Source organism: Aythya fuligula, chromosome 9 (assembly GCF_009819795.1).
Source record: "Aythya fuligula isolate bAytFul2 chromosome 9, bAytFul2.pri, whole genome shotgun sequence".
Taxonomy (NCBI): Eukaryota; Metazoa; Chordata; class Aves; order Anseriformes; family Anatidae; genus Aythya; species Aythya fuligula.
The window spans coordinates 24316334-24344118 of record NC_045567.1 but is presented as its reverse complement, the minus strand read 5'-3'; the positions used below and the strand labels follow the sequence as shown (position 1 = coordinate 24344118).

General features: G+C 36.7%; 1 protein-coding gene across 2 annotated transcripts in view; it reads right to left on the bottom strand.

Annotated features, from left to right (window-relative positions):
• The window catches only part of IFT80 (intraflagellar transport 80), a 50194-nt gene that overhangs the window by 20945 nt on the left and 1464 nt on the right, over window positions 1-27785 (bottom strand). For both annotated transcript variants that reach the window (XM_032193167.1, XM_032193166.1), the window contains exons 2-9: window positions 27267-27347; window positions 26311-26532; window positions 18611-18721; window positions 16247-16315; window positions 11161-11270; window positions 10503-10592; window positions 9557-9694; window positions 808-987 (exon numbers count right to left, since the gene is read on the bottom strand). In XM_032193167.1, the coding sequence (XP_032049058.1) occupies window positions 808-987; window positions 9557-9694; window positions 10503-10592; window positions 11161-11270; window positions 16247-16315; window positions 18611-18721; window positions 26311-26532; window positions 27267-27303 (957 nt within the window). In that variant the 5' untranslated portion in view covers window positions 27304-27347. The remainder of the gene's footprint in view (window positions 1-807; window positions 988-9556; window positions 9695-10502; window positions 10593-11160; window positions 11271-16246; window positions 16316-18610; window positions 18722-26310; window positions 26533-27266; window positions 27348-27785) is intronic.

Sequence of the window (27785 nt, the reverse complement as noted above, 5' to 3'; positions counted from 1 at the left end):
CTTCCAGCAGCGCTGAGACTTGGCAGCTCCCCCGGAGCTCGGTGCCTATGGCTCAGCACTCAGGGGCTGGAAGCACCCAGCGGGTACCTGATGTGTGTTATATGATACATGACAGAGTTCTGTACCTTTGGAAGATCTGGATCTAGGCTGTAACACAGCATCTGGAGCAGATAAGCAGCTACAGCCAGCAAGCAAATGGATCTGGAAACCCGCTGAGACAGCAACATTCATCATAGCTTCACTAACGACACGGGCACAGCACACCTACCTAAAGGATCAGCTGTTACGAGGTGCATCAGTCCCTCCAGCAACCCATGAATGCAGGTAAGGCAAAGAAAGTTCCTCTGTATTGTCTACACTTGGTCATGCAGCTTCATCTTTGCTGACAGTTACTGTAACACTATTGAAATAATACCATGCTTTGGTTTTGGCCCATGTATTTGTATTGTTTTCTGCATAAATATTTTCATTACACTTGAAATTATCTCTCATAAGCTGCCTCCCACAGCTAATTTCACACGTTCTTCAAATGGGCTTTATTTTATTCTGGAGGATAAAGTACTTCTGGCTCATCTGGCAATATGGTTTAGCTTACAGAGATCTGATCTGCTGTACAAGAGATAATTATTTATGTTATTTGCTAACTCTGGCCATTTGATGATCTTAACATTTTCAGTGATGTGTTTGTGGAAAAAATGGATAATCAATAATATTTGTTGTTCAACAATTAAAAATTCAAATCTTGTATTGAGAAAAGCCTTAGAAAGCTAGGACTCGGGATGTACAGTTCTGCATTGCTAGGATTACCTGCATGGTTCTCCTCTTAATCAATGTTATTTCAAAGTTCTTCCACTCCCAGCGCTGCTCCACAACGTGGGCAAAGATGACGTGTCCATTGCCACATGCTCCAGCTAGCTGAGTGCCGTCAACAGACCAAGCAATATTAAATATGCTGCCAGTGTTGGGCTTCTCTAAAGCATAGGACCACTTGCAGAAAAAGAGAAAACAATTCTTAACCTTTTTTGCACTTTTTTGGGGAAATAATTGATTGTAATAAATAGAGTTACATTTTTTTTAAAGAAATGTATCGATGTCATAAGTTTTTATCACAACTTTAACAAGCAAACCAAAGAGATTAGATTCTTAAATTGGATTACTGGAAAAGCGGGGACACAAAAAAGAAAACCATCAGGTATGGCAGGAATGAAGAATATCACAGCGCCTGATGTACATTAGGTAAAAGTTAACCAGACACAGTATATTTAAAGCGTACCCAGCCATCCATAAACCTAGATGATGGCTACATAAAAATCAAGGAAGCACACTTAGGAACAAGTACGCTGGTACAGTAGGCTACAGTCCTAAGTGTGTGCATTCAGTTTATGCTGCAGTGGCGGCCACTCCTGCTAAGCTTAATTTTATTCCTTTCCCATATTTACATTTTCTCCAATGAAAACCTTTCCTCTTAAATTCCCTCAGCTTGCTGTGCAAGACTCCTCTAAATTTAGGTGGATCCTTAGCAATCCATTCTTGTCAAAAACTAGAAGAATTATCGGACCAAGACACCCATCTTCTCCTTCTTGCTTCTCAGAAACGCAGTCCGAACAAGTCAGCCCAAACCTGAGAACAAGCATTTCCCTGAAAGTGGGTGACAAAAATGAAACAGCCTTTTTATGGGCTTCGAGGAAGAATTTAAACCAGAGTTTAAAAGGAGAAGCAAATCTCAACTATAGCCCTTTCAGAACTGTACAATAGAATATTTTTAATAGCATTTAGCTCTTGAAGAACTACCTGAATATTCAAACACATTTGAAAACTTAAGAATCAAATCATTAAGAACAAACATGTGATCGAAGTTAAATGTAGACACTGGATTCTCGTGACTTTCAGATACATGATATTACACCAAAGGGGAGACAGCTGGAAGAAAATACTCACCTAATGTCTCTAACACATTTCATGCTCTGATTTCTTTTGCAGTACCCATAAGACCAAAGAAATATGAAGTCCTTCACACAAAGTCTTTGTATGATTTATACAAAATGAAATCACAAAAATCGCACTAAAATAAAGGTGTCAGAGCAACTTTCAATAGCAAGGAAACACAACGGGATGGAATTCAAGCTCCCAGTTGTGCTAACGATGTGCAGTGTACCCTCTGAGATGACTTACTGAGTTACAGCTCTTTTAGCGCCGAGGCACACGAGGGTGAGTGAAAGACAATGTCAGCACTGACTGACTTTCCAATTTCAAGCACTCAATTTTAAGGTTTCAGCTTCCATGCCTCTTGGCTCAGACACACCATTCACTGCCTGTATAATCTACAGTTGGGGAAGGTAATTACTTTCTTCTTCTTTTTTCTGCTTTCTCCTTTTTTTTTTTTTTTTTTTTTTTGAGAAAAGTCTGTAACTTACTCTCCTGTCTCAACAGGATGAGTGCTGTATGAGACACTCCATAGTAATTAAAAGCATATCTTTAATTTTTGTCTGACATCCTCACATGGGAAATGAGCAAGCTCTTGAGTTGCAGGGCCAATGATTGCAACAAGCACGCTCAGATTGCTCTACATGTCCTCCTACATCTGAGACATTTTTCACAGCTGGCCAGATGTGGTCTGAAAAGAGCGTGAAAAAGTGCTATTTCAAAGCTGGTTATTAGGATCTTCTCAAGCAGACAGGATTTTTTTCTAAGGCCTTTTACGTCAGGTGAAGGCTTCAAGCCATCAGCTAAGAACCGCACCATGGAGCTTGAAGCATCTGGCTTTAGGGCTACTTTTTTATGCAGAGCAGATAGACTGCACCTCTGAAAGAGAATACAGTCCTCAAATTACTTTTTTTTTAAAAACAAAAGTCTGCTTTTCTTTCAGGTATTTCAAACACTTAGTAACATGTTTCCAGATTACAACCTAAAATATATACATTTAGAAAATACATAAAACAGTTAGAAAATTTTATTTCCTATTCCTTTCAGAAAGCACCTGATATAATTCAGAGCACTGCTGTGATTCATCCTCCCTGAAAATGTCTGATACATCACGCACACAAAAAGCTATAATAAATAAAGATAAATTATCTCTGCTTTTGCAATATTGACACAATTTCTACAAACTGTTATGCATCTCCTCCAAACACTGGGTTAAAAAAAAATCAGGGTATGGCTATGACTGTATGAATGACTGTACAAATGTTCTTCCAACATTGTCCGAAATGCTGCAATATTATCCTGTGGTATTACTCTTTGGCTTATACTTCTCCTGTGTCATAATTAATTCTTTATTGAATTCAATGAACTACCTCAAGAACAAAACCAGTAGTTATAGAAGTTTCATTATATTAAATGAATACCTAAAAGCAGTAACTTATGCTTCCCTCTTCTGATTACACAATGTAGTAAAAGTAGACGAAGCACTGCAGCCATTGAACATTGTCTGACTTCCAGAAATGGAAACGGAGTAGCCTCTTGAGACGGGGGTCAATTTTAATGAGCAAATTCAGAGGAACAAGGACAGCCTTTCAAACGCATAATATTGATAGATCAAGACTCAATATAAAGGATCGAGTTCATTATTATTTCTGGACTGAGTGCAGTAAGTTAAGAACGGTTATCCACATAATATCGCAGCTTAAACACATTGAAAAGAAACGTAATGAAGAAAGAGCATTTTGTTATATTTTAAATGATAAAAACAATACTAATGTCAAGCATGGATGGTTTGTTGTTCCTGGCTGGTCTCTGTTCAGGGTCTCTTTACAAGTGTGCAGAGCTTGGTGCAGGGAGCGCTGACACAGGCTGAGCTAAAGCTGATACTGCCGAGCCTCCCCATCAAGTCACCCTGCACAACATACCTCATCAGCTGGCTTCATCTTTGCTAATTTCGCCTTTGTTTACAAAAAGAAAACACGCGAGCTCCCTTGCAGACCATTCCGGGATTCATAGAGCAGAAGAGACCAAGAGGAACCGCACGCTCTTGGCCCCGCGCAGCCCGACCAGGCTGACACTTGCACAAGAGCTCAGCTCCTGCTAAATGAGAACTTTTATTTGCTTGTTTTAAAGTGAAGGACCAGTCTGGCTTGTGCCTTGCTGGGGAATTCACATTAGTGCATTGGTAGCTGATATCTCAAAACTAATTGTAGTCTGCATGCCTGTTAAGGCTGGCAATTGATGTTTTGGAAGCTTCACTTCAGAAAATGCCTATTAATTTTCTCATCTAACAGAAGACACGTAAAATATTACAAGATTATAAAATCAATTATCCAGAGCAAATCCATACTTGGATGCTTTAGAAGCACCTGAATATTCATACACATACAGACCTAGCTTGTAGGATGCGTAAGTCTCTATACGACTCCACCCTTATTTTACTGAGTATAAAACAAGGCTTATTGCATAAAAAACCACCCTTATCAGCCTTCCAACTCCCACCACACCAGCATCCACAGAAGATGCTACAGGCCACAGACATTATGCATTGCTGGTGGTAAGGAATCCAGAGCTACGGGTGAATATAGAGCAACTTACTACCTGGGAAGGAGAAACTTTCCTCAATGCGTGGACTAAGAAGGGTTCCTGTTGCCTTCTCAAACATTTGTTGAACTTAGCTCCGGTAATTAAAGTTAATTATCAAAAAAAACAACTAAGCCAGTACCTCTGGGGGAGGTATTATGCTGCTTTCCAAAAATTCTCCTGAAATCCAAGCACGCTCTCGTAATTATTGGACCCCAGAAGAACTAAAAATAGGATGACAAACTGTCCCATATAAATTCTTAACCTTAGAAAATGAAACATTGATGTAATTCTTTATATAGATTATTACTTCCATAGATGATCCACATGTTTTCATTTTCTTCCAGAAGTCACATTAGCCAATTCTAATAAATTAAAATATGTCAGCTTGGAAAGAATTGGTCAGCAACATAACTCCATGGGAAACCCATCTGCAATTTTTTATTTTATTTTATTGAGCTACAAAGAATTCAGAATCTTGATTGTTAATAAAGGTAGTTGAAATGGAGACAGCACAGAAGAAAAAAATACACAAAAACCTTATTTTGCTACAACGCCAAATGCATATCTGTGTGAAGCAAGACTAGATGTAATGGGATCAAAGCTCATTGTAACTCTATAGGAAACAGATTTGCTGTGATTTCCATAGTGCTGTAGTTTAGGACAATTCTGAATAGCATGAAAACATGCATCGTATACAGCCACTTTCAAAATCTTGCCATCTTTTTTATATTAGTCTAATATATAATGGTAATATAAAGGACATATTATAATGTTAATTTTACACTAGTCACACATCACACTGTCCTGAATGGAAATCACGGTTTTAAAGAGAAAAACTTAAATTATTTTTAAGGCTTCTCTGTAGATATCTGCTACACTGTAGTGTTTAAATCCTTAGATTTTTTTTTTCCTCCTCATTTATCGATAGTTTAAAAAATAAGGAAAAAAGAACACCGCTAACTAACATATAACCAGCCCTGGATATCAAATAACGCAATCAACTCTCATTATATTTGTCTTCTTCAGAGAAAACTGAAAAGAACCATGTAACAACAGAGCCTAATACTTTGAGCCCTAGCACCGTACTTCCACTTGCTTTAAATGGGGTGGGGAATAGCTGTTACACTTGCAGATCTTTTTCCTTTATTTTCTACAGATATTAGGCAACGTTCCCTAAATTTTATTACTGTGGTTTTTATATTGTTCTTCTACTCTCCAAAGCACTCACGACACAACCTGTCTTAGGAGCAGATGGGTAGGGTCCATTTTCTAAGGCACTTATGTGGGAGTGGAGTGGAGAAGGAGGAAATCAGTGAATTTCAGTCATTCTTACCATCTCTTGCTGTGTAAATATTTTGACCTGATCAGTAATGTCAAGGGAAGCACGCAGAGCCACAGGAAATAGCTTACATAAATGAACTTTTTAAGCATTACCCTTCATCCAAGTGATTAGATTTGGAAAAGCTGTGAACACCAGGAGGGTTCAAGTCTATCTATCAACACATCCAGCATTACATTTCAATATTTATGCCTTAAAATTAATCTTAGTAGAGGCAAAATTAATCTTAGTAGCCTCTACAGGATTAATGATCACAGACACCAGGGCAGAAAACACATTCCAACAGTAAATATACTTTGTTTGTTATTCTGTACGGTAGCCATAATAATTTATTTTAGATAAATAAAGCTATCAAGAGCAAAGGTGATTTTTAAATGAAGAAATAAAACTTTTCTAAGAGTTACTGTTACATTTTTACTTTTCTTTCTTAACATACAGCTGCCAGAACAAAGTATCCAGGAAGAAAAAGAGAAGAAGGAGAAAAGAACATACGCTAACAGAATTTAATTTAATTATGTCCCAAAACTGAACACATATGCTACAGAAGAGTTAATGATATATATATCGCCTGATGGCTCCCTAAGGAGCAATTTGCCAATATAGCTCCATTACATCAGACATAATAAAAATGTCTATGTTGACCAGTAAAAGCCAGGTCTGGTTCTCTTCAAACTCCATCACTCTGGTGGTATGTGAATCATTCTTCCTTTTCCCTCAATACTAGCAAAGCTAGTTCTTCAGTAACTATTTACATTTAATGTCAGGAAAGAAACTTTCATTAAAAATCACGACTTTTGAAGATAATAATTTATCATTGCTAGCTGCTAAATAGAGAAAAACATCTGGCACTAGCTACTGTACATGCCTTTATTTCTTTGAGAGTTGAGTAATAAACCAGGTAAAGAGCCCTTAATTTTAAGAAAAAATAAACTTACCTACATTTTTTTTTAAAAAAAGAAGTCCACAAGCAGACTTATTACTATATACTGCTTAGAAAATTGCTCATTTTCAGTTAGCAGGAGTTTCAACTGTACTTACAATAAATTAGATTATATAATGGCTAGCAAGAAAAACAGTAATGCCCTGGGGATCAGAAACAAAAGCTATACAAAACAGCCTACAAGATGGCAGAAAAAAATATCTAGTATTTGTCTTCCTTTTCCAGAACATCAGTCTTTGCCACATTAAACTGAAATCTATACTGAGTGCAAAATGTTATTTAAATTGTTGGCATCACTCACACAAGAGCATATTTATTTCAGTTTAGCGTTTGCTAATATAGCTCCGTAATCCCAGTACTCAGAAGGGAGGCAGAAAGCGGTTGTGGAAGAAGCGAGCATGGTTTAGATTGCTCTTGGAGGAAGAATACTGGTGGTAATGGCTAGTCTGGTTGTTGAAAGCACTGTATTACATAACGTAGTCCAACACAGATGTAATTATACTAGTATTAATACAACTTATTTGGCTGTAAAATATGCTAGATGTGTATAAACACTTCTACAATGACATATTTATATAGGGAGATGGAAAGGCAACAGAGCAGGTTACTGCTTTAATTACATTTTAAATGGAGTTACATGGAGGAAATGTAACTAAATGGAGGAAAATCCTCTTATCCACTTTGCCTAGGAAAAAAAGTTTGGGGGCAATCAAAAAGACAATGACACACTCTCCACGCCTAACATTAACCCAACCAGAAGGATGCCAGGGAGAAGAAATGATGTCCCCACTGGCGATATAGACTGTGAGCAGCTATCTGAATGTCCCTCCATCTGAGAACTGAGTGGTGACCACACAATCATTGTGATTGCACGCACAGACTATTTATCCATTTTATTCAGAGAGATGCAGTATTTAATTCTGAACAAAACAAAGGCAGAGAAATCTAACAGTAAGATATATCTGCTTTTAAAATAATAGTTTCAATGATGAAACAAATTACAAGATGGAAATTGTAATCTGTTGTAACAAATAATGTTTGCATTGGTTAATGTGCATTTTCTCTTTGTATAATCCACATGAAATGCGAGGTGATAAAAGGAAACTTCTCACAGTATATTTGTTCTCAAAACACATAACAAAAAGAGACAGGAAATATCTTTTTTACTTCTATATCTTTTACTTCAGTATTTTTTTTTTAAACCTATGTGAAAGGTACCTGTTCTCATTTGCACAAGTCAATAAAGCTCCAACTCAACTTTACTCTTCTGAACTTTCTACTGTATTTGAGGGTAATAAAAAAATCTCCTTAACACACATATCTGAAAAATTAACTTATCTAAATAAAGCAGACTATAAAAAAAATATCTGCAGAGTAATGCTTTCCAAAAGAAAATTGCATGTGAGGTGTTTTCTTTTCCTTCAAGACAACTACACACAGATTTTACTTATACAGATTAAGTAGCATGAGGAATTTCTCACAGCAAGAGGGAAAGGCACAGAAAATTGAAGCAATCCCCACTTCAAATTTAAAGGCCTCAATTACATTTATTTTTTTCAGGGAAGATTACCAAAATCAGAATCAGTACAGAAAGTGAAATATGAAGACTCAGAGATCGTGCCCTGCATGCCTCTCCTCACACAATTTTTATAGGCTATTCTTCTGAATGTAAAGCTACCTGAAACGTGCCGTCCCAGTTCACAGTAGGGAAAAACCCAAGGTACTGAGGATGCCCCCAGACACCACAGCAAACGCTGCTTTCCTAACCTGAGCAAAACGGCAATGAATGCAACAAGAAAAGAGGTAGAGAATGGGTCAATGAAAGTCCCAAACCGGCAAGGTTTGATGCAATTCGAGCCTGAACAAAAAGATGCAGAACCACAGGAAATCCACAGAGACAATCAGGTCAATCTGTGCTTTGGGCTAACTTTTTTAGAATACCAGCGAAGGCAGATGAAACCACATTAATTTTAATTGGAGACCAAGTTGGAAGAAAAAAAAATACTAGGTCAGCAACAGCAAACTTGGAGTAAAGCTACAAGTCAAAAAATAAAAGCAAACGACGACGACAAAATGAGAGGTATCTCCTTTAGGTGCGTCTTTCTTCTGCTAGAATTATTCTACACTTAGGGAGTAATAGAGAAGCTCAGATGAGAGGATTAAACCATGTCTTAGCTAGAATAATTATGCCCCGTCCCTACATCAGAAACAAAAGCATGAATGTTCTCTTAGCTCTTCTTTTACTATGGCCTTAGCCTTATTATTTCTAATGTCTGACAATTGCATTTTGTGATCTTACAAAATGTGCCCGTCAACTCTTGGAATATTTTAAGGAAAAATAAGCTAAATAATATATGCATAGGAAATTTTACTCTTGCATTTTTTCTGCATGGACATTGTTCTTTTATCTCCTTTTTTAAGATAGTTTATTGTCATACACTACTTGCTTTTTTTCAGTTAAGAGCATTTCATTATAGTCTTACAGGATATGCTTATAAATTTGTACAGTTTTAAAGGATTTTTTTTTTAAGCAAGCAAACAAAGAAACAAGCAAACAAAAACGAAAAAAGTGTAATGCCCTGAAAGATTTATTTAAATCTTTCTTTAAATCTTTCTTTAAATCTTTAAATTATTTAAAGAATTTTTACCTACCAGAACATATTTAGATGTGCAGCTAGGCAGATCGAGAAGTATATCCCAAGGAATATTTACAGTATTATCAATAAATTTGCACAGTTCTACATTTGCCGTTTCTCGGCATTATTACTTACCCCAGTTTTATCACATAGACGTAAAGTATGAAAAGACCCCACAGCAAATAATTCTCCATCCCCAGACCAGGCAATGGATGTTATAGGATATTCATGGGGCTGTGAGCTGTACAGTAGATGTCCATAACTGTCCCATACCTTAAAAAAAAAAAAAATGTATATGAGCACACTTTGAGTGCACCTTTACTTATTCTAGAGCTCTCATTTCCCCTCATGATTACAAAAGTTACAGAAATACAGTCTCCAAGTTACTTTAGCGTATTTTTGTGTAACTGGAAAAAAAATCACACATCATATTATAGTTCACCTTTCACTAAAGGCTGTTCTTAATCAATACAGGTTAGTTTAATGCAATGGACTTGACTTTGCTGCTATACTACATTGTTCTCTATATAAAATATTTTGAAATAATTTTGTTTCCTGTACTTTACTGTAAGTCTGTAACATAATAACAAGGTTTATTTTATTTGCACTTGCTTCCAAAAATGCAAGGTACTCCTCAAATTTGTAGACCAAACAGATTTTCTCACTGAATGTAACCACTAGAACACCAGGAAGTCAATTAGTAGTATCAAGTCATTTGCAGTGGGTTTATCTCCTCTAATTTTGTCATTACCCCTTTCAGATATGTCAAATACGTCATAAGTTACATTATTCCAATTACTCATTTTTATAGTTCTACATATTTGCCTGTAGGAGTTTGTTTCAATTGCATTTTACTAATTTTTTTTCTAGTATACCTTTTCAGACACACTTCTAATTTTATGCTACTAGACAGAGTGAGACTTAAAATAATGTAAATAGAGTAACAAGTTTTTCTTGAAAACTGAAAGGCTTCTCATTTAATTTTAAGGTTCTCAGTGTTATTAAAGTTAGAAAACTTCAGAATGCCTAAAAATATGATTTTGATAATTTAGTTTCCCCTAAAAAGTTAACCAGTACACACCTTGTATTTACAATCTTCACCTGCAGAAAGAATAAGTTCATTGACTGAGTTCCAGTCAGTTTTTAAAATAAGGCCATCGTGAGCTTTCCACTGAAACAGAAAAACAAAACAAAATAATAATTGCAGCAAGTCTGAGATTTTCTGTGTTTAATACTTATAATTAATCATCATTTAGTAGCATTCACACACTCCAGTGTAGATCAAGGTTTTCAACAATACAAATGCACGGGCTTATTCTCTTCTGCAGAAGAATAAATTAAAGACAGCCTGGAACAAGGCCGAATGAAAGCCTAACAATCTGCACGAAGAGAACGTTCCAGAGGACTGCTGCTGTATCTTTCAGCTTTTTTTTCTAACAAATGGAAAGGCTTCTGCATCTCTCTGCTTCCTCTTTGTTCATTTCTGTAAACTAAAAAATATTTGACAATATCTATTGTGGATATTCTTCAGGCACGTGATCAAGCATTTCCCTTTTTGTAAATAATCTCCTTTCTCTCAAAAAAGGAAGTTTTAGTTGAAATAGGAGGTGGAGAGAAAAAAAGAGCCACGTGCATGCTGCCTGGAAAATTTTAGCACAAACTTTTAATGTTTGGCAAAGCTATAGATAACTGAAAAGAGTTTTCACATGGGAAGTGAGACCTTAATGTATTAATGATACCTGTAAAACTTTAACATTTGGTTGGAGAGGTTTAATAATCAGCTGCTTTCCTGAAGTATAGAGAACCTTTTCAGAATCAGGTCCCCAGGCTACTGAGTACACCGGTGTTCCTGTAGACACAAAGAAAACATTTCTTATGACTTAACTGATCAAATTATGCAGAAACTGCAACAGCCACTTCAAACTGGTTACTTCAAATCACACATCAAAGATTCAGGAGTAGGAGAGCCAGCCTACAGGCAACCATTTGTCCTCCACATGTGTCTGTCTGCACTCACAGCCACATTTACTGGTTCACTTCATGTTTTAGAGCAGCAGTAACATAGACACAACCCAGAAAACCAGCTCTGAAGACCTTCAGCTCACACTGCACAACCTTCCCACACTCCTCAAGGAAACAAAAATACATGGAGTGAAGTCCTGGCAAATCCAATCAAGAGAATGAACTCCTACCACGTTCAGTGGGACCACTCTAAACTGACCTCTGAACAAATCACCTACACTTACAAAAATATATAAACAATTGATGACTTTTCCAACGCTACATCTGGGTTACAGAAAAATGTATACAGAATTATTACTGCTATAGGTAGTTCTGTATTGCACCAAAAATATTTTTTAAGATGCCCGGGATCCATAAAGAATCCTCTAACGTAACACTTTATTTTTTTTTGGTTTGCTGCACTTAAAAAACAAACAAGCATTGCACATACAAGCAGTTTACAAAATCAAATGACAAAAGACAAAACTAGAAAGAGTGGCCTGCACACTTCACAGATTTTTCCCAAATAATTTTTATTATTATTTTTTTTTTTTCAGATGGAAAGCTCCACAATGGCAAATCTGGAATCAAACTGACTGTTCTGTTTTACAGACATGTTATGTTACAGTTTTTAAATGACCTGTTTTGAAAATAGAAGAAAGTGAAAAATTGCACTGAAAAAGCATCCAGGAAAAAAAAAAAAAAGACTTGCCAACTATGCAAATATTTTCCGTAGTACTTGACAGGATTAGTCTCCCCTCAAGAAGAATCAAAGTATTACCCTACTTGATTCCTTGCAAATAGAAGTAAAATATTGAGTAGAGCATGTCCAAACATTTGTTTCTATCACAGAAAAAACCCTGTAGCAATGAGCAGCAAGTTTCAGCACAGCCTCAACAGTACAAGACATGGAAACTGCATATAAAAGTGCAAGGAGAGGGACTAGGTAGTAGGTCCCTGTCGGATCATTGTTCTTTTTTGTAAGACTTGCTTCAGTATCTTCTGAAATGGCAAAGAGAAGCCTTATTTCATGCCTATTTTTCACCTACCAAGTGAACATCCTAACTGGCAGAAATGAGGCCGTTGATGACAGGTTCGATTGCCTGAATTTCTACCTGAGAAATAAGAAACCTCAGAAAGAGCAGTTGTTACAAGCTAAATATTTGTATTTGATGACTTCATAATTTTAGAAGAGGAAAACAGAAAGCAATTCTCCTAAATTCTCAGAAATCTGCACTTCGTGGGGATTTATGCATACTTTAGCTAATAACTAATTATCAAATTGATCAAATGAATTAATATTGAGTAAATAAACCATTTTAGTATAGCTGTTATTTATGGTAATAAAAAAAAAAACAAATGCCTGAGAAATGCTCTTAGGCAGTAAACTTTTCAAATATACTTCTGTCAATTATGCTCCATCTCCAAAAAAAAAAAAAAAAAGGAAAAAAAAAAAGACGGGTATTACCTCTTAATGTGAATATTTTGAGATTTAGATAGCTAAGTAATTGAACTGACATATTGACTTCCTTAAAATCATCTAATACCTTACCATTTCAGCCTTCAGATGTTTTCTATGAAGAGAAAAAGGTTTTATTATGGCAACGTCAATTCAACACACTAAACTTGATTCGAGCTTCCACATGCTCAAAACCCTAAACTGAAAGTGATGTCATTGTTCCTGAATATTTCTGTACCTTGTGCATTTGCTTTTATGAAGTCATTTATTCTATGTTACTTAGAAATATAGGATGATGTAATTTCTGTTGTCAACCATGATAGGCGTCAACTCAGAAACATACAGCATGCATTAAGCAAATCTGGCACTAGCTATTTTCCTACTGGCAGCAATCTATGCTTAAAATGACAAATTCTGTCACCAGCTGCACAGAAATTCTAAATAAACTAATTTTTGTCCTGCTCTGATGCTGATTTAACAATCAGAAGACTTTTAGATTTAAACCAAATGTTTAACTTTTTTATGATGGCTGACTACTTAACCACAATTTCCAGGGCTTAACAGCAGGAGCTAAGTTAACTCATTTCCTTCTGCACTTAACAAGAACTTGGTTGGGAAAAGACTGCCAACACATTGCACTGCTGTGCAAAGAAAAGTTCAGCAGGACAGAAACTGCAGTGAATTGTACTGGTGATAAATAGCTTGAGGACAAAGTACTGTGACATAAGATGTGATAAAAGCAGAAAAGGTGGACAGAGAGATGATCCGAAGAAGGAATATCAGCATGAAGCACACAGGGTGGGCTTCTTCACATCTCAGTGCTCTTCTTGCAGAAGTTAATCCCCAGTGAATCATCCCAGTGGCCAATGTGTGTAGCAGAGAAGGAGCTAAGGTTGAGTGCCAGAGTGATGGAGCAGCCGCTCAGACACTTTCAGCCACCGCAGATACTTTGGTATTTACAGCAGCAAGTCTGTGTGAGACTTCTCCCTTTCACAGGAGTAGAAATATTAATTCATACAATGTATGTCTCTCTATTGCAGCACTATATGTCATTTTGAGTCATTTTTTGTGTCACTTTGAGTACATTTTGAGTGTGTCCCCTACAAAGTAAGCTCCACTTCACACCACCTTGTATTTAGACTGTTTCTATACCAGATGTTGTGGATTTGCTTCCAGTAACCAGAAAGGTAAAGGAAGAAGAACATACTCTACAGGTGAAAAAGTGAGCTCATGCTCAAAGAGCAACACAGCCACGAGAGCAGCACACGATGGCCAAAGGCCGTGGGCTCACACAAACTTGACTCCGTGCATTGGCACAACGGAAGGACACGTGGCCACAGCACTCCGTATAAGTTCCAAAAAAGCTAAAAAAAGGGGAAAATATATGTTCATGTTTTTCTAGTGAATGGAAATCCAAAGATAGAACAGGCACGTAGACCATCAACCAAAGATAAGAGCCTGAAAATTTATTTCTAATACAAAGAGTGGAATGACCAGAATGTTAGCAACGGTAATCCTTGCATTTCTCAAGATTATCGATAATGAAGTGAAAAATTAGCTCAAACTCAATGTAACGCTCTTAAACAACATACACATTTCTGCAGAATCCTATTCTGACCTTAGGTATGTCAGCAGTTTACAGAATGGTCTGTGGGAATCTGATCCTATCATGTTTAAAGGGCTTTGGAGCTTCATAGGTCCTTATCTTAAAACACGAATACATAGATAATTATTTCAAGCAGACCCAATTCTTACAGTGTACCAAAAATCCTAACAAATCAATGGAAATTCAACTTGCATATTTCAAACGAGAAGTTTAGAAACTACATGAAACCTCAAATAAGCATATAAATACATAAAAAACTTGAAACATACCAACTGAAAAATAAAGATGAGTTTGTGAGTTTGTGCTTCAAGTTTTTTTTCCAAAAGTCACAGTTCAGTTAGCTTTCCTTTTTACATTGTAAGCATGAAAAGAAATATTACATCTGAATATGAACTTCCTCAACAAAATTGAAATACATTTTACATTCACTCCTGTGGTTAAGATGCCTTCGACAGGTTGAAAGAATTTAGATAATTTGTTTCAGAAAGAGATAAGGGTCTGACATTTAACCCAAACCCAGGTGCATGTGGTTTCTTAAAAAATGTCAAAAGGTCACATGATCTCAATGTATGAAGTCTGAAAAACAAAAATCTAGCTCAGTATCTGCACTGAAATAGTACAGAAATGTTAGAAATTGTAATTATAAAAAATAGCATTTCAAAAATACCAAACTTAATTTGTATAAATACGTATTTTCAGCTTGCACTGTTGTATTTTTACAATAATGTAATTTTAAATTGATTTACTAAAAATAACTGAAATGTTCTACTATGCATAGAACTGTAGTTGCAAAGCCAAGATCAAGGTTAGGTCTCCACAGCCCCATTTCAACAAAGAAATGAAGTACAGGAATGGTTTCACTTCTGTAGGACTGTTTGCATATATTAAATTAGTTACTGGCTTAAATAGGGCTGTTAACACTTTTAAAGGGCAGAGAAACTAACCTATATACATTTTGCATCTTTCAAGCATCTTTGCAATGCTCTTAGTAACTTTTTCTTCCTCAGTTTTGCTGTAAGAGTCTGTGGCTTAATATTTAAAAATGAGGTTTTTTAATTCTTTAGTCTCTCCAGAATCCTTAGCATGGAACTGAAACCGTTGTCTGAAAATATTGCAATAATACATTTAATTTGACCTTTTTTTTCTTGAAAATTATCATCTTTTTGAAAGTTCAAGCTGCACAGTTTTTCCTTAAAATTTATCATATAAAAACAACTGTTTGGAGGGAGGGATCGAATATAAACCATTTCAGCTGAAAAGCAAATGTTAAAAAAACAGGAAAACTGGAATCTATAACAAACTATTTCATACTCATAACATGACTGCTAATCACAGTTCAGTAATAAAAATGAAATACATATTTTTGCCATTTTCATTATATCTTAGCAATTTATCCAGCCCAAGACAAAACAAAAGGCAAATGCCCACTGAGAAACTTCTACAGGTTGTAGTTAGCATGTCAGTAGGACAAGGTGATTGTGCTCTATCCCGAAAAAAACAAAAATCACTTGAAAAAAGTTCACAGTAGACATGATATTCAAAAAAAGACAAAAAAAAAAAAAAAAGCTATTCTCCATTACAGAGAAACTCCTGCTTTGAAAATATTTGCTGAAAAATGCCACGATTTACCTTTAATTTCAGTGAAGATTATCTGGGCCTAAAGATCATTAACCAAACCAGGTTTTGGGTCTGTTATTTAAATATTTTTTAGATGCCTCAAATTCGAAGTTCTAACTGAACTTTAAGAAATTTAACTTACCTTGCTGAGCTAACGTGGATCTCAGCATTCCACTTTTAGACCAGATTTTCACTTGGCCATCTTCACCAACTGAAAAGTTATCAGAGAAATCAACTTCAAAGCAGTAATAAGTTAACAATCATGGCAGTTACAAACTTATGGCATTTATTGGGAAGTACTGAAGTTAAAATAAGCCTGGATCTTTACACAATATATTTTTACATAGTCTTCCTAACATGCACGTAGATAGTATTTTAAAGAAAAAATATTTCAGTCCTTTTCTACTGTTATCAACAAGCCTCTTCCTCTCCTGAAACTCCTTATGGTCTTCCTATCTGAAGCTGCTCCTGGCTAGAGAAAGTCCATCCCTATTCAAGTACTCTAAGTTATGTATTTTCTATTTAGCATCACTAGTAGTCTACATCTATTTACAGTTCAATGTCCCAGAGGCTGATTAAGTGAGTCTCTTAAGAGTCCAAAGAGAGACGGCGCAGATTTTAAGTATTAAACTGGAGGCTTCACACTTGATAAATGGTGAAACCGAAGATAACTGGGGGCTCAATTTGGAAGGCTTAAATTTTATAACATAACTACATGCTACCAAGAAACTTAATTTACTTATTAAAGCACTTATGTGCTATACAGCAAATTCAGTTATGTATGTATAAAAAAGCAGAGATTTCCTAAGGTGTTATCACATTTGAAATGTACACCTCTTTGCCTTTATTTAAATCCCCCAGATTCAACTGGTTGGGAAAAAAGTGCACCTGGGCCCTTGATGCCATTCTTCCTTTTGAAGGTAATTTACTTCCAGACTTCAGGTTTTTATATATGGCAGTTTTACCTCTTAAATAGTTTAAAAAGGGTAGCAAAAACAATAAAAAAAAAAAAATCCTGTGCCCATTAGATGCTGTATAAATAGAGCCATACAGAATATTTTAACTGATACAGTATCTCCAATGATTCTCTACTCAACTCTCTTGTTGCAGGAGAAGAGTGGTTGACCTCAGAGTACGCTATTTGGATATGGAGGTGAAATCACCTATGCCTCATAAACGTCACGCAATCTTTCAAAAATAAATAAATAGATAAATAAATTGAAAGGCAAGTTTGACTTTTTCTTTGGAGAACTTCCTGAGGCAAATTTGCCTTTAAAAAGAACAATATTTCTATCCCTTTGGGATTTAAGAGGAACACGCCAGACGGAGTCCCTTAAAGCACCATTTTAGAGACAGACTGAGTCTGGAAACAAGCAGATCCAAAATTATCTTCAGTACTTCTGGACTGAGTTGGATTTTGTCCAAAGAAATCAGCTGTGCTAGATCAACAGGAGGCTGCAGAAAATTCTGACACCAGCAGAAATCAAAAAGTCTATCACAGGAAACATAATTAGCTTCCCCTTAACATCAAGATAAGTTTTCTTGAGGAAAGTGACAAAAGCAATTAATTACCAAAAGATTTAGGGGAAAAAAAGACATGTAGAGATACAGACACCAGGAGATCACTCTTCCAGCCCTGATAGAGAAAATGATTAGACAGCTGCTAGACTGTGCCACTCCAAAGAGTCAAAGAAGAGCTGCACAAGAACATTGAAGATGCTCATAATGCCTCAGTAAACTTTGCTGACCAAAAAACTCCAATGACATGTGCAGGTCTTAGCAACTTTTTTTTTTTTTTATGTAACAGACAAGAAAAAAACACACAAGTATCCTCCTATCCAATAGCATATAAGCATTGATATTAAAAACATTTACTTTGAAATAAATAGGATAACTTGTAATAAACAGCATCACAATAAAACAGGAATGTTTTTTACTCACTTTTGTATTAAAGTAGCAAATCATCTTCTAAAACATCATTGATCAAACAGCACAAAATTAATTTATATAAGTTATGATACCTCGAGTGATAACAAAGACTTAAAAAAATTGCAACTTATTTTGGCACACTTTATTTGTTACTAATTTTCTGTTTCTATTCCCCCCATTTCTCACAAGGGAGAGAATTTCAAGCTAGAACAGTATGGGAACACTTTAATAGACTCCATTTTACTCATTCAAATTCAATATAACAAGAATATCTGCTAGGAAATCTGGGACTACACCTTTTAAATATATGTCAGGGATTAAGTTATGTTTCCAAAACATTTTGTTGGGTTTATCCTATAGCATAAAGCTCTCATGCTCTACACATTTCATTACGCACTAATGTTTCATAAATTTTAATATTACACTTTTGTTCACTTCCACTTCTTCATGGCATATCATCTATGTATATGAAAAAAAAAAAACACAAACAAAAACACACACACAAAAGGCTTTATTTTGAGAGCTCTCTTCTGTTATTTCAGTTTTCAAACCGCTTCATTTCCTTAAGAGCGCTTACCTGTGGCCAGCGCTGTTCCCTCGGAATTCCACCTTCCCGCAAGCACGGCTCCGCAGTGGGCTTCCACGCTTTTCTCTACTCTTCCCGATTTGGAAATTAAGTGGAACTTCCCTAAACAAAAGTTCAATACAGAAATCGAGTAGCTATTATTGTGAATCGGTATTTACTTTGTTCTCTTAACAATGCACGTGCAAAACGAGATGAAGAAACCAACAGAAATGAGAACAGAAAGCGCAATTACATTGTTCACAACCATGATTAGCCCAAACAAATGAACTCTTGCAGAAGAAACATTTGTAAACTAGCTAAAATCTGTTTGTTTTTTTTTCTCCTTTTGGTATATGCAACCTTTGCTTTGCCTATTCATTTTGCTTGTGCCCCTCCAAAGTGCGCGCGTTTCTCTGGGGACACAGCCGCCTGCTGTTATTTCATTGTCCGAAAGCTGACAAACAGAGGTACGCACGCTGCAGCCCAGCAGAGTCCTTGGGTTTTCTTTTTTTTTTTTTTTTTAAGATCTGAAAAATCACTCAACACCAAAAGGATAATGGAAAAGCTCGTACAATCTGACCATCAGCGAGCGCGTTTCTCTGAGGAAGTCTTACTGCTTGCATTATGGGGCTGTTATGGAAATTCACAGAAGCCAAAAAACAAAGCTATTAATGATTTCAACAGAAGCATGAGGAAGTCTTTCTTTCCAAATGAGGGATGTTGCTTAAATCCAGGAAGATCAAATTTAAACTGGACCAAAGAGCAGACAAAGGAGGGCTTGGAAACATGTGGCAGAACAAATGTGTGGCTCAGAATAGTTCAGCAACTCAAATTAACTACTTTAAAACCAAAACTCTTTTAAAATTATTTTATCTAATATCTGCCAGTAAGTCACCAGAAGCTATTTCCAACGTGAGCAGAATTTTTTGAAATGAACACTACACGGCTACCTCACACCAAGTGCACATGAATGCTCCGTCACTTCAGATGGGCTCAGTTTTCCATTAATAACACACACATACAACCCTCCTGCTTGGGAGCATGAATTATAGGACAGGCCACACCTGGTCTGGTTACACAGCAGGATCCCAGAATGTATTGAGAAAACACGGAGAGAAAGGGAGGTATATCTGGAGTTAAGAACGGTGTGGAAATAAGCACCTGAAGGTGTTTTCGTTGGTCATTGCCCTTATGACAGGCTTGAGGGAGAGGAACGGGGAAAAAGAAGGCAGTTTGACCTCTCAAAATGAGGTATCTCCTATGCAGAAGAACTTGAAACCTAGTTGGAGCTACAATGTTGTCATCAGCACAAAGACCCTTCAGCAGTCACCGGCTGATGGGAAAGCTTCCAGAGCACCGCGGGGCTCGGCGCTGCTTAAGGAAAAGTGCAGAAGTTGGCTGCCTCTTGCAGGGGTGGAAGACGACTCTCTGACCTCATGGAGGCTGGTACCATAAGCTGTGCCCCCTGAAGTAACTGGATGATGGAAGCCATCAGCAGAGGTGCCGGGAGCATCTCGAGAAAACCCAGCAGCAGTGACAGGGTCTGAGTACAGGCAGAGGCGGCTGCTCCACCAGCACGGGCCCGGCCTGGCACAAAGAGCTGGGGGCAGAAAAAGAGACTAAAAACCAATCCATCTTAGTAAAGAAACACGTTATCAAGGCAAGTGTGTGCGTGCAGGTGAGAGTGGAGTTAGCTATGAACCAGACAGAAAGTAAAACCTAAGACACCACCACACTAAACACACATTAAAAACAAAAAAACTTCACCCATCTTGGCTACTGTGCAAGTGGCCTGCGCTTCCAGAAGCCTGAAGTGACTTTTATTGTGTTTTATTTTGCACTTCAATTTAAGAAACAAAACAAAAACAAAACTTGAAAACAAAAGCAGACTAAAAGCAAACACAAAGCATTCTGGTAGATCTGTCAGTAAATAAACATCAGGCGGACATCAGTGCTCTTCCTAGTATTATTCAAATGAGTACAATTACGCTTTGTCTTCATTTGGAGCATATAAACAAAAAGGCACAAGCATCCAGCCAACTCTCTGACAATGCAGGATTTCCAAGCTAAAGACTTAATACTGAAGAAAAAGAATGGTTTGTATAAATCAGTTTATTCGAGCAGACCATTTAAATATCACACACTGAACGATACATTTTTGCTTTTCACTACCACTCAGTAAAGGCCCCGGTACTCCTCTAAGAAGCCCCTGCAACCTGACACATACCAGGAAACAAACAACCAAAAAAAAAAAAAAAAAGAACAACAACAAAAAAATGACAGTTGGCAAGCAACTGAGTATTTTGGTTTAAGTCACATTATCGGGAAAACAATGGGCTGTGTCAGTGTACAGGATAAAACCCTGTGACATTGGGAAGCATTCAACTTGCTGATCCATCTTCTGCATCCCTTCCCGGTCTGCCAGCTCCTACTTTTTCACAAGGCATCTTCCAAATAATAAACCGTAGCAATCTGTGGCCTACTAGGAAAGAATACAATTTCAAATAAAAACAGGTCCATCTTTGGCACTAAGAATTCATCTGGAAAGAGGATCGTGTGTTTAAGAACTGTACAGTAACAGTTCAGCACAAATCAAAATTTTCATGGATATCATCTTTATTTCTGTAATTTCTTTACTTTTCCAACATGAATTTACAACTTATGATAGTCATATCAATGCGACTCATTAAACACATTTTTTTCATTGCGTTCTCACATAGAAGTTGCTCTGAAAGCCAAATTTCAATTGTTTTCTCTGCCTTCTTCTTTCTTCCGTTCTTCAATTTAACATTCGAGTAATAGAGGATTTCAAATAGAATTTATTGCCTTCTTATACACAATTAAGAAAGGGAAAATTTTAGCTATATGCTTGGAATAGATAGAAGTGATTCAACTTAACCTTACTTTAAATCTGAGATTTGTAAAATACTGTTCCCTGCTTTTTATGAAGTACTGAAGCCAGAAGCTGTCCTCAAGCTTAAAGTGACTCTCCAGTTCTGGAGGAATTTCAAGTGGGAGATTAGCAGCCTATTTAAATACAGAATAAAAAAGATGTATGTTTTGTTCATTACTTTTCACAGACTCTTAAATGCTGACCTAATGCAAAATTATCAATAAAATAAGGGTTGAAAAAAAAAATAGGTCTATTCCCTCATGATTTGTGCTTAATGTGCAATTTAAAGCTGAACATTTTCTTTATTTTTGTAAATAAAGTAGTAGCATAATCAATGTAAGTAGGAAGTAAAAGAACAATATCCCACAAGAGATGAAACTCAGAAGAACACCCAAGAGGATTAAATTTACATTTGCTCTAATTTCACAAACATCTGGAGTTGAACCAGGAATTAAATGCAACCCTGTAAAGACATTATACTCAATTTCCATCAGATTCAGCAAATTTCCAGGAATCCTTATCACAGAGACGAATTAGCTGCTGCAGGAAAATTGCAGGCTTGACACGTAAGGCATGATATATATGTAGTAGCTAAACAAAATTTTAAATTTTACTATTAAAAAAAATAATTCAGAAACAAAACTTGATTATACACTTACAATGCAGTAATTCACTCACACATACACACACAAAAACCCAAACCTTTGCAAGGTAAGTTATATCCATTAAAAGTGCTAGGTTACACTAGGAGGAAAACTGAATTTTCTGCATCAAGATTTATCTCCATTTATTCGTTTCCAAATTAGGTTAGCGCTGGTTTTTTATTTCTATTTCATTGGGTAAAATTGAACAAAACTATGATTTTTTTTTTGACTAATACATTTCAGGAACAGTTCTCCAAAAATCAGCTTTGCAGGCTGAATTTACCACTATTTGCTACGAGCTTACCCCTTAGTCTGAACAACAGCTACTAGGTTAAAAAGTCTGTGAGAAAGCAGATAAAGTGCTAACTTATATAAGACAAAAAAAAAAAAAAGTGAATTATAGTAAAAATAATTAATTCCATGAGTAAGAGCAAAGCTAATCAAATGTTACTGCCTAAGAAGGGAATTCAGCTGAATCTTCCCATCAGTGGGGTCATGATGACAACTCTTCCACATGGACTGTCACCAGCCCATGCCACAGCTGCCCCCTTGTTACAGTGTTCACTAATTCAGTGTTTTTTCATCACATTTCTGCCCCTTTCCATAAAAATTGTAGGGATGGAGGGCACTCTGTCTCTCTGGAGCTAGTTCCAAAGTTATTGATTACCTGGCAGAAAGCCCCTTACAAGTCTGACCATGGAGTCCCACTTTCTTTCTTTTCTTAGGGAGCAGGAAAAAAGTTTCTAGGTCAGTGTTTTCATTCAGTTTTGTTTGTATTTAGACTCAAAGCTTATATACAAATTGGGATTTACTCTAATCAGTTAAATAAAAATTACATCCTATCTTCCTCATGCAATACCCTACGTTACCCTCCTACCTCAGGGTATCTGCTGCTCTGTACAACCTTCTGTTGCCCAAGAAACAGGCCAGGCCAGGGGACTGCAGACTTTGAGTGGCCAGTACCTATTCCAGCTGTAACACTGTTAAGGTGATAAGCCTTAGGAATGTGCCGAAAACGTGCAATCCAAAGGGCCTACGTGTTTGTAAAAAGAAAAATAAATAAAATAAAAATAAAAAATCCCACTGCACAATAAAAAAAATCCCTCTGCAAGTTGGCAGAGGCAGCCAAATCAGTTTATACTGCATGCAAGCAAGAAACAGCTGCATTAAAAGAAAGTGAAAGTTAATCAAGCTGATCTCCAGAAGTTGGACAATGACAGTTTACAGACTCTCAAGTGCATATGGATTCTGAGACAGAGTTACATGATTGTTTACGTTTTATAAAAAAAAATCTCTCTCTCTTTTTTTTTTTTTAATATGGAAGAGACAGCATTCTTCCCGGCCCTTTTGTCTCTAATTCCTTGTAGCTGAAATCTTTATAAAATACTCCAACATTAACTAGAATCCTAAAATGACAACTTTAGGCTAGACAGAATATGCTTGGTAAAAGTTACAAATGAACAAAAAAAGTCTTATCAAGGAAAATGCAGATCAAGATTAAGGGACTAGTTTAGAATTTGTTGGTCAGACAAATAAAATCTCGTGCAGCAACAAGAATCATCTGCTAGGCTGTAAGAACCCCTCACTATAAACCCCTGCGATTGATTTAAGTCACTTAGAGTAATCCCAACCTCTAAGAATTAAATGACAGCCTTAAAAAGTCCTAAGAAATCCCGGATAAGATTCCAGGCCCTACCTATACATGATGTTATTCACGACTCTTTATTCCTGAAGGGTAGCTCTGCTGCAGTTCAATTAATCCACTTGCCCGAGAAGGTCACCCATACCTACTAGACACTGCGTTTAAGAACTGCTACCTTACCTAAGGGGTATAGACTAAAGCATATCAGAAAGCCTGCTACCAGAACATGCTTCTTTTTTTTAACACTTCTGAAAAAATAAAACCTGATTTTCAACCTTTCAATTAATCTATGAATATAATTTAATTTTCCTCGTGTATCTCAGTGATATAAAACCCAGAGGAAAATGAGAGAAAAAAAAATGCATACCAGACTGAAGTCGTCTGTTTCATGGAGGTATTTGGAGCCCTTATATATACACCGAATACCTCAAAGAGATCCTTGCCTCCAGTCTGTGAACTGAACTCTCGGCCTTCCTAATTGTTAAGTGCAACCATTGCTAGAAGGCAGAGACATTGCCAAAATTTCATGCAATGAATGAATTTTCCCTGCCTTCTTCAAGCACATATTATCTCTCCCTGTCCATACAGAAAGCCATGCTGGACACACCAGCTCCGGCCTGCTAATGCCCAGTAACAAACCCTCTGTTCCCTACCAGGCTCGCTGGGAAGCTAGCCACACAAGCAGCCCTCACAAAGGAAACACACTACACCCACAAATCCGAGGTTCTGGCCACAACATGGGCAGAAGTTAACTGGAAATCATCCATCAGTCCCATTGAAACCATCAACAGGTCCCCGTGAAAGCGGTCAATAAGGTCACGGACTGATGGCCATTATGATTCTGATGGGAACTCCCTACAATTGAGCACGATCTGTTCTGCATGAAAGAGCTGGCGGGGATTTAGAGCAGAGAAGTGCTTTGAGCTCACTGCTGAGAAACTCCCATCGCTGCTGTTTGTGTCGAAACACAGCTTTACCACCAAGACCTCTGACCGCTGACAGAAGAATATAAACTCAGTTTAGTAGATTCATGTGATCTGCTTCTTTGCGCACATAATTACCGCTATCAGCAGAACAGTTTAATTGACTTATTCTGAAACCTTTCACTGTGTTTTCAGTGGAATAAAACAAAGGTATGAGATGTTAGGATCCACATAAGGACTGCCCAACTTCTGCAAGTGAGTCATAGAGCTTTTCCAGGTCTCCCATTTGCCACGTTCTTGGATGCGCCACATGGAAGTGTTAGAAACCCTTCCCAAACCAACATCCCATCAGCAGGCTCATGGTCAATAACAACGTCAATGTAAGATAAAATAAAAGCAAATTTCATAAAGAATCAAACACCTTGCAGTCTTGGTTTTAAAATTGACAGGTTCAGGAAGAAACACTCCTGCCTGAATTACAGGGTATCCACACTGTAGGTTCTTTATAGCAAAAATGAAAAGAGGGTGGATGAAAATTTCTCTTTACTGTTATTTTTTGTATTTTCTTTTAAAAAATGGAGAAAAAAGTCCAAGTGTTTTACTTAATGAAGAAAAGGGATAAGAGAAGAAAAGAAAGAGAAAATATACACAGAAAACTGTCGATGGCATGGATCATAATCCCAACTGCAACACCAGGAAGAAAGGAGGCAAGTCTAACCTGACTTTTAAGGGCTGCTTCACAATAAATGTAAAATTATAATGAAACTAATTACCTGAGATTTCTTCACTGAAATGGGGATATGAAAAATTTGCCATCATACAGGAAAAAAAAATTGACTGTGCTTAAGCTAGACACAAATTAATGTCTCTTTGGGGAGGAAGTAAAAAAAACAAGCAAAGATCAAACCTCCTGGCTCCTGCTTCCCTTCCACAAAACACAATCTGCGCACTGGAATACCATCACTACCATCACTACTGTCATAAAGTCCAGTCCAGTGCACGACTACACTGGAGACACAGCAGATATATGTGTATATATGTCTGCCACCACAGCAAACACACAGACTAGTCTTACAGATCTGCTGACAGCCAGAACTAGATGCTTCAGAGGGATATTCAAGACTCCAGAGAAAGCAGACACAAGACATGTTCTTGTAGTATGTCCAAGATACAGACTACATTGATATTAAACATAACAATTAAGCAACTTCAGTATCTTCCGTTTTGATAGCTATAAGCAACATGGTATCTATGTTGGTAGGTAGTCCAGACATATTTAAAACTACTGGATAATGAAATAGACAAACGGGAAATGAGCTGTGAAATATAACAGAATTTGACTTTACATATAAAATTATGTATCTGCTGACGGAAGTATGTCTAGTAATGATGTATCAGTGGAAACTATACTAATACAATGTATTAATTTTGCAACATCTGTTTTGTGCAACTGTGTATTTTGTGCAACTGGGAAACATCTATCAGTGCAACTCCTATATAGGTATTTGAAGTTGGTTTATAGCAGACTATTTAAATGCAGATAATTCTTTAAGTATTTGTGATGTAAGCACAAAGTGGTATAACATTGTAAGCATTTTTAATCGACTTACCATCAGAACTTGTAAGAACAAAGCTCTCAGCATGGGATTGCTTCTTCCCACCTACACTTCTGGGAAGCCAGTGAAGATCTATGGGATAAGTATCATCTGGGAGTTTCACTACTCGAGTAGTCTCACTAGTTAAAAGGTTCCATTTCATAATTTGGTGGTCATCACTGCAGGAGTATAGCTCATCAGCTGTAGTCCATCCCACACAGCTAACTAATTCCTTATGTTTAATTAAATTAAGGAAATCTGAAAATTCTAATAATCAAAAATGGACATAAAATATCTCAGTACAGTAACATTATTTTCATAAGATTGCATAAAATGTTTTGTATACAGGAAATATGATTCTTCATTTTTTCTTTGCTCCTTTGTGTCAAGGAAAGAGATGGTAGAAATTCACCAGGAAACAAAGCAGACAAGCCATATCATGTAAGAACAAAATTACTGTGATATAGATTTATTTATTGAAACTTTGTAGAACTGATGGGTTACACCTGTAAAGCATCTTAGTGAACAATGCAAGTGCAAATCACCCTATTACTGTTCACTTCAACACACGTGGTGTTGGTTTATTAACACCACAACGTATATAAACTATTGACATATTCATTAAGAAATGGAAAATCACACTTTTGTTTATATCTGCTATGTGTGCATCCTCTTGCAAGAAAGTATATAATATCACTACTCCTATTTACTGTCTTGGAAAGATTTAACATCACTACAAAAAGGAAAGGAAAGGAAAGGAAAGAAAAACTTAAAACTTAGTAGCTAAACACTGACAGCTCCACATCTCTTAAAATACTGCCCTTAAAAATGTACTAGATGGTAAAGTTAAAAAAAGCCACCTGTAATTTACAAATATTTTACTACAAGGTTTGAGGTAAATAAAATCATTTCTAGGAAAGAAACTAAATGACAACATGCTTTTCTGTGGTTTATTCTGAGACAAAGGATATGCTTTGGTTCCTTTAAAAGCGAAGTCTTCAGTCTCATTGCAGTTGTTCAGATGTATCATTAAAAGAGGTATGGAGGTATAACTGTAATAAAACAAAGCAAACATATGTAAGTAGCCAAAACTAAAAAGGAAGATACCAACAGCAAGACAAAGTTCTGAATGACCAGTATTGCATTAGCACTGTGCCAAAATAAGCACCAAATGAACCTGAGTTTGAAGGGAATTTTGTTTGTCCAGTACCCAACTGCATACTGAACACGATTGCTGAGTATAAACACAGTGGGCAATTTAAAGAACAGCTCATGGCAGGAGCATTTTGCTGGAATGTTGTAAGCTGAAATACTGACGTTGCCTTGTGCAGACATATAGCTGTGACAGTAGCAAGGGAAAACCTGGAATCACAAATTTTTCAAGAAGCTTCATGCTTAGTGACAGCACTGTAAGAAAAACTATGATATGAAAATAATCCTGCTGTGACCAAATTATACAATATCTCACTCTGTCATCCACCGTACTGTTT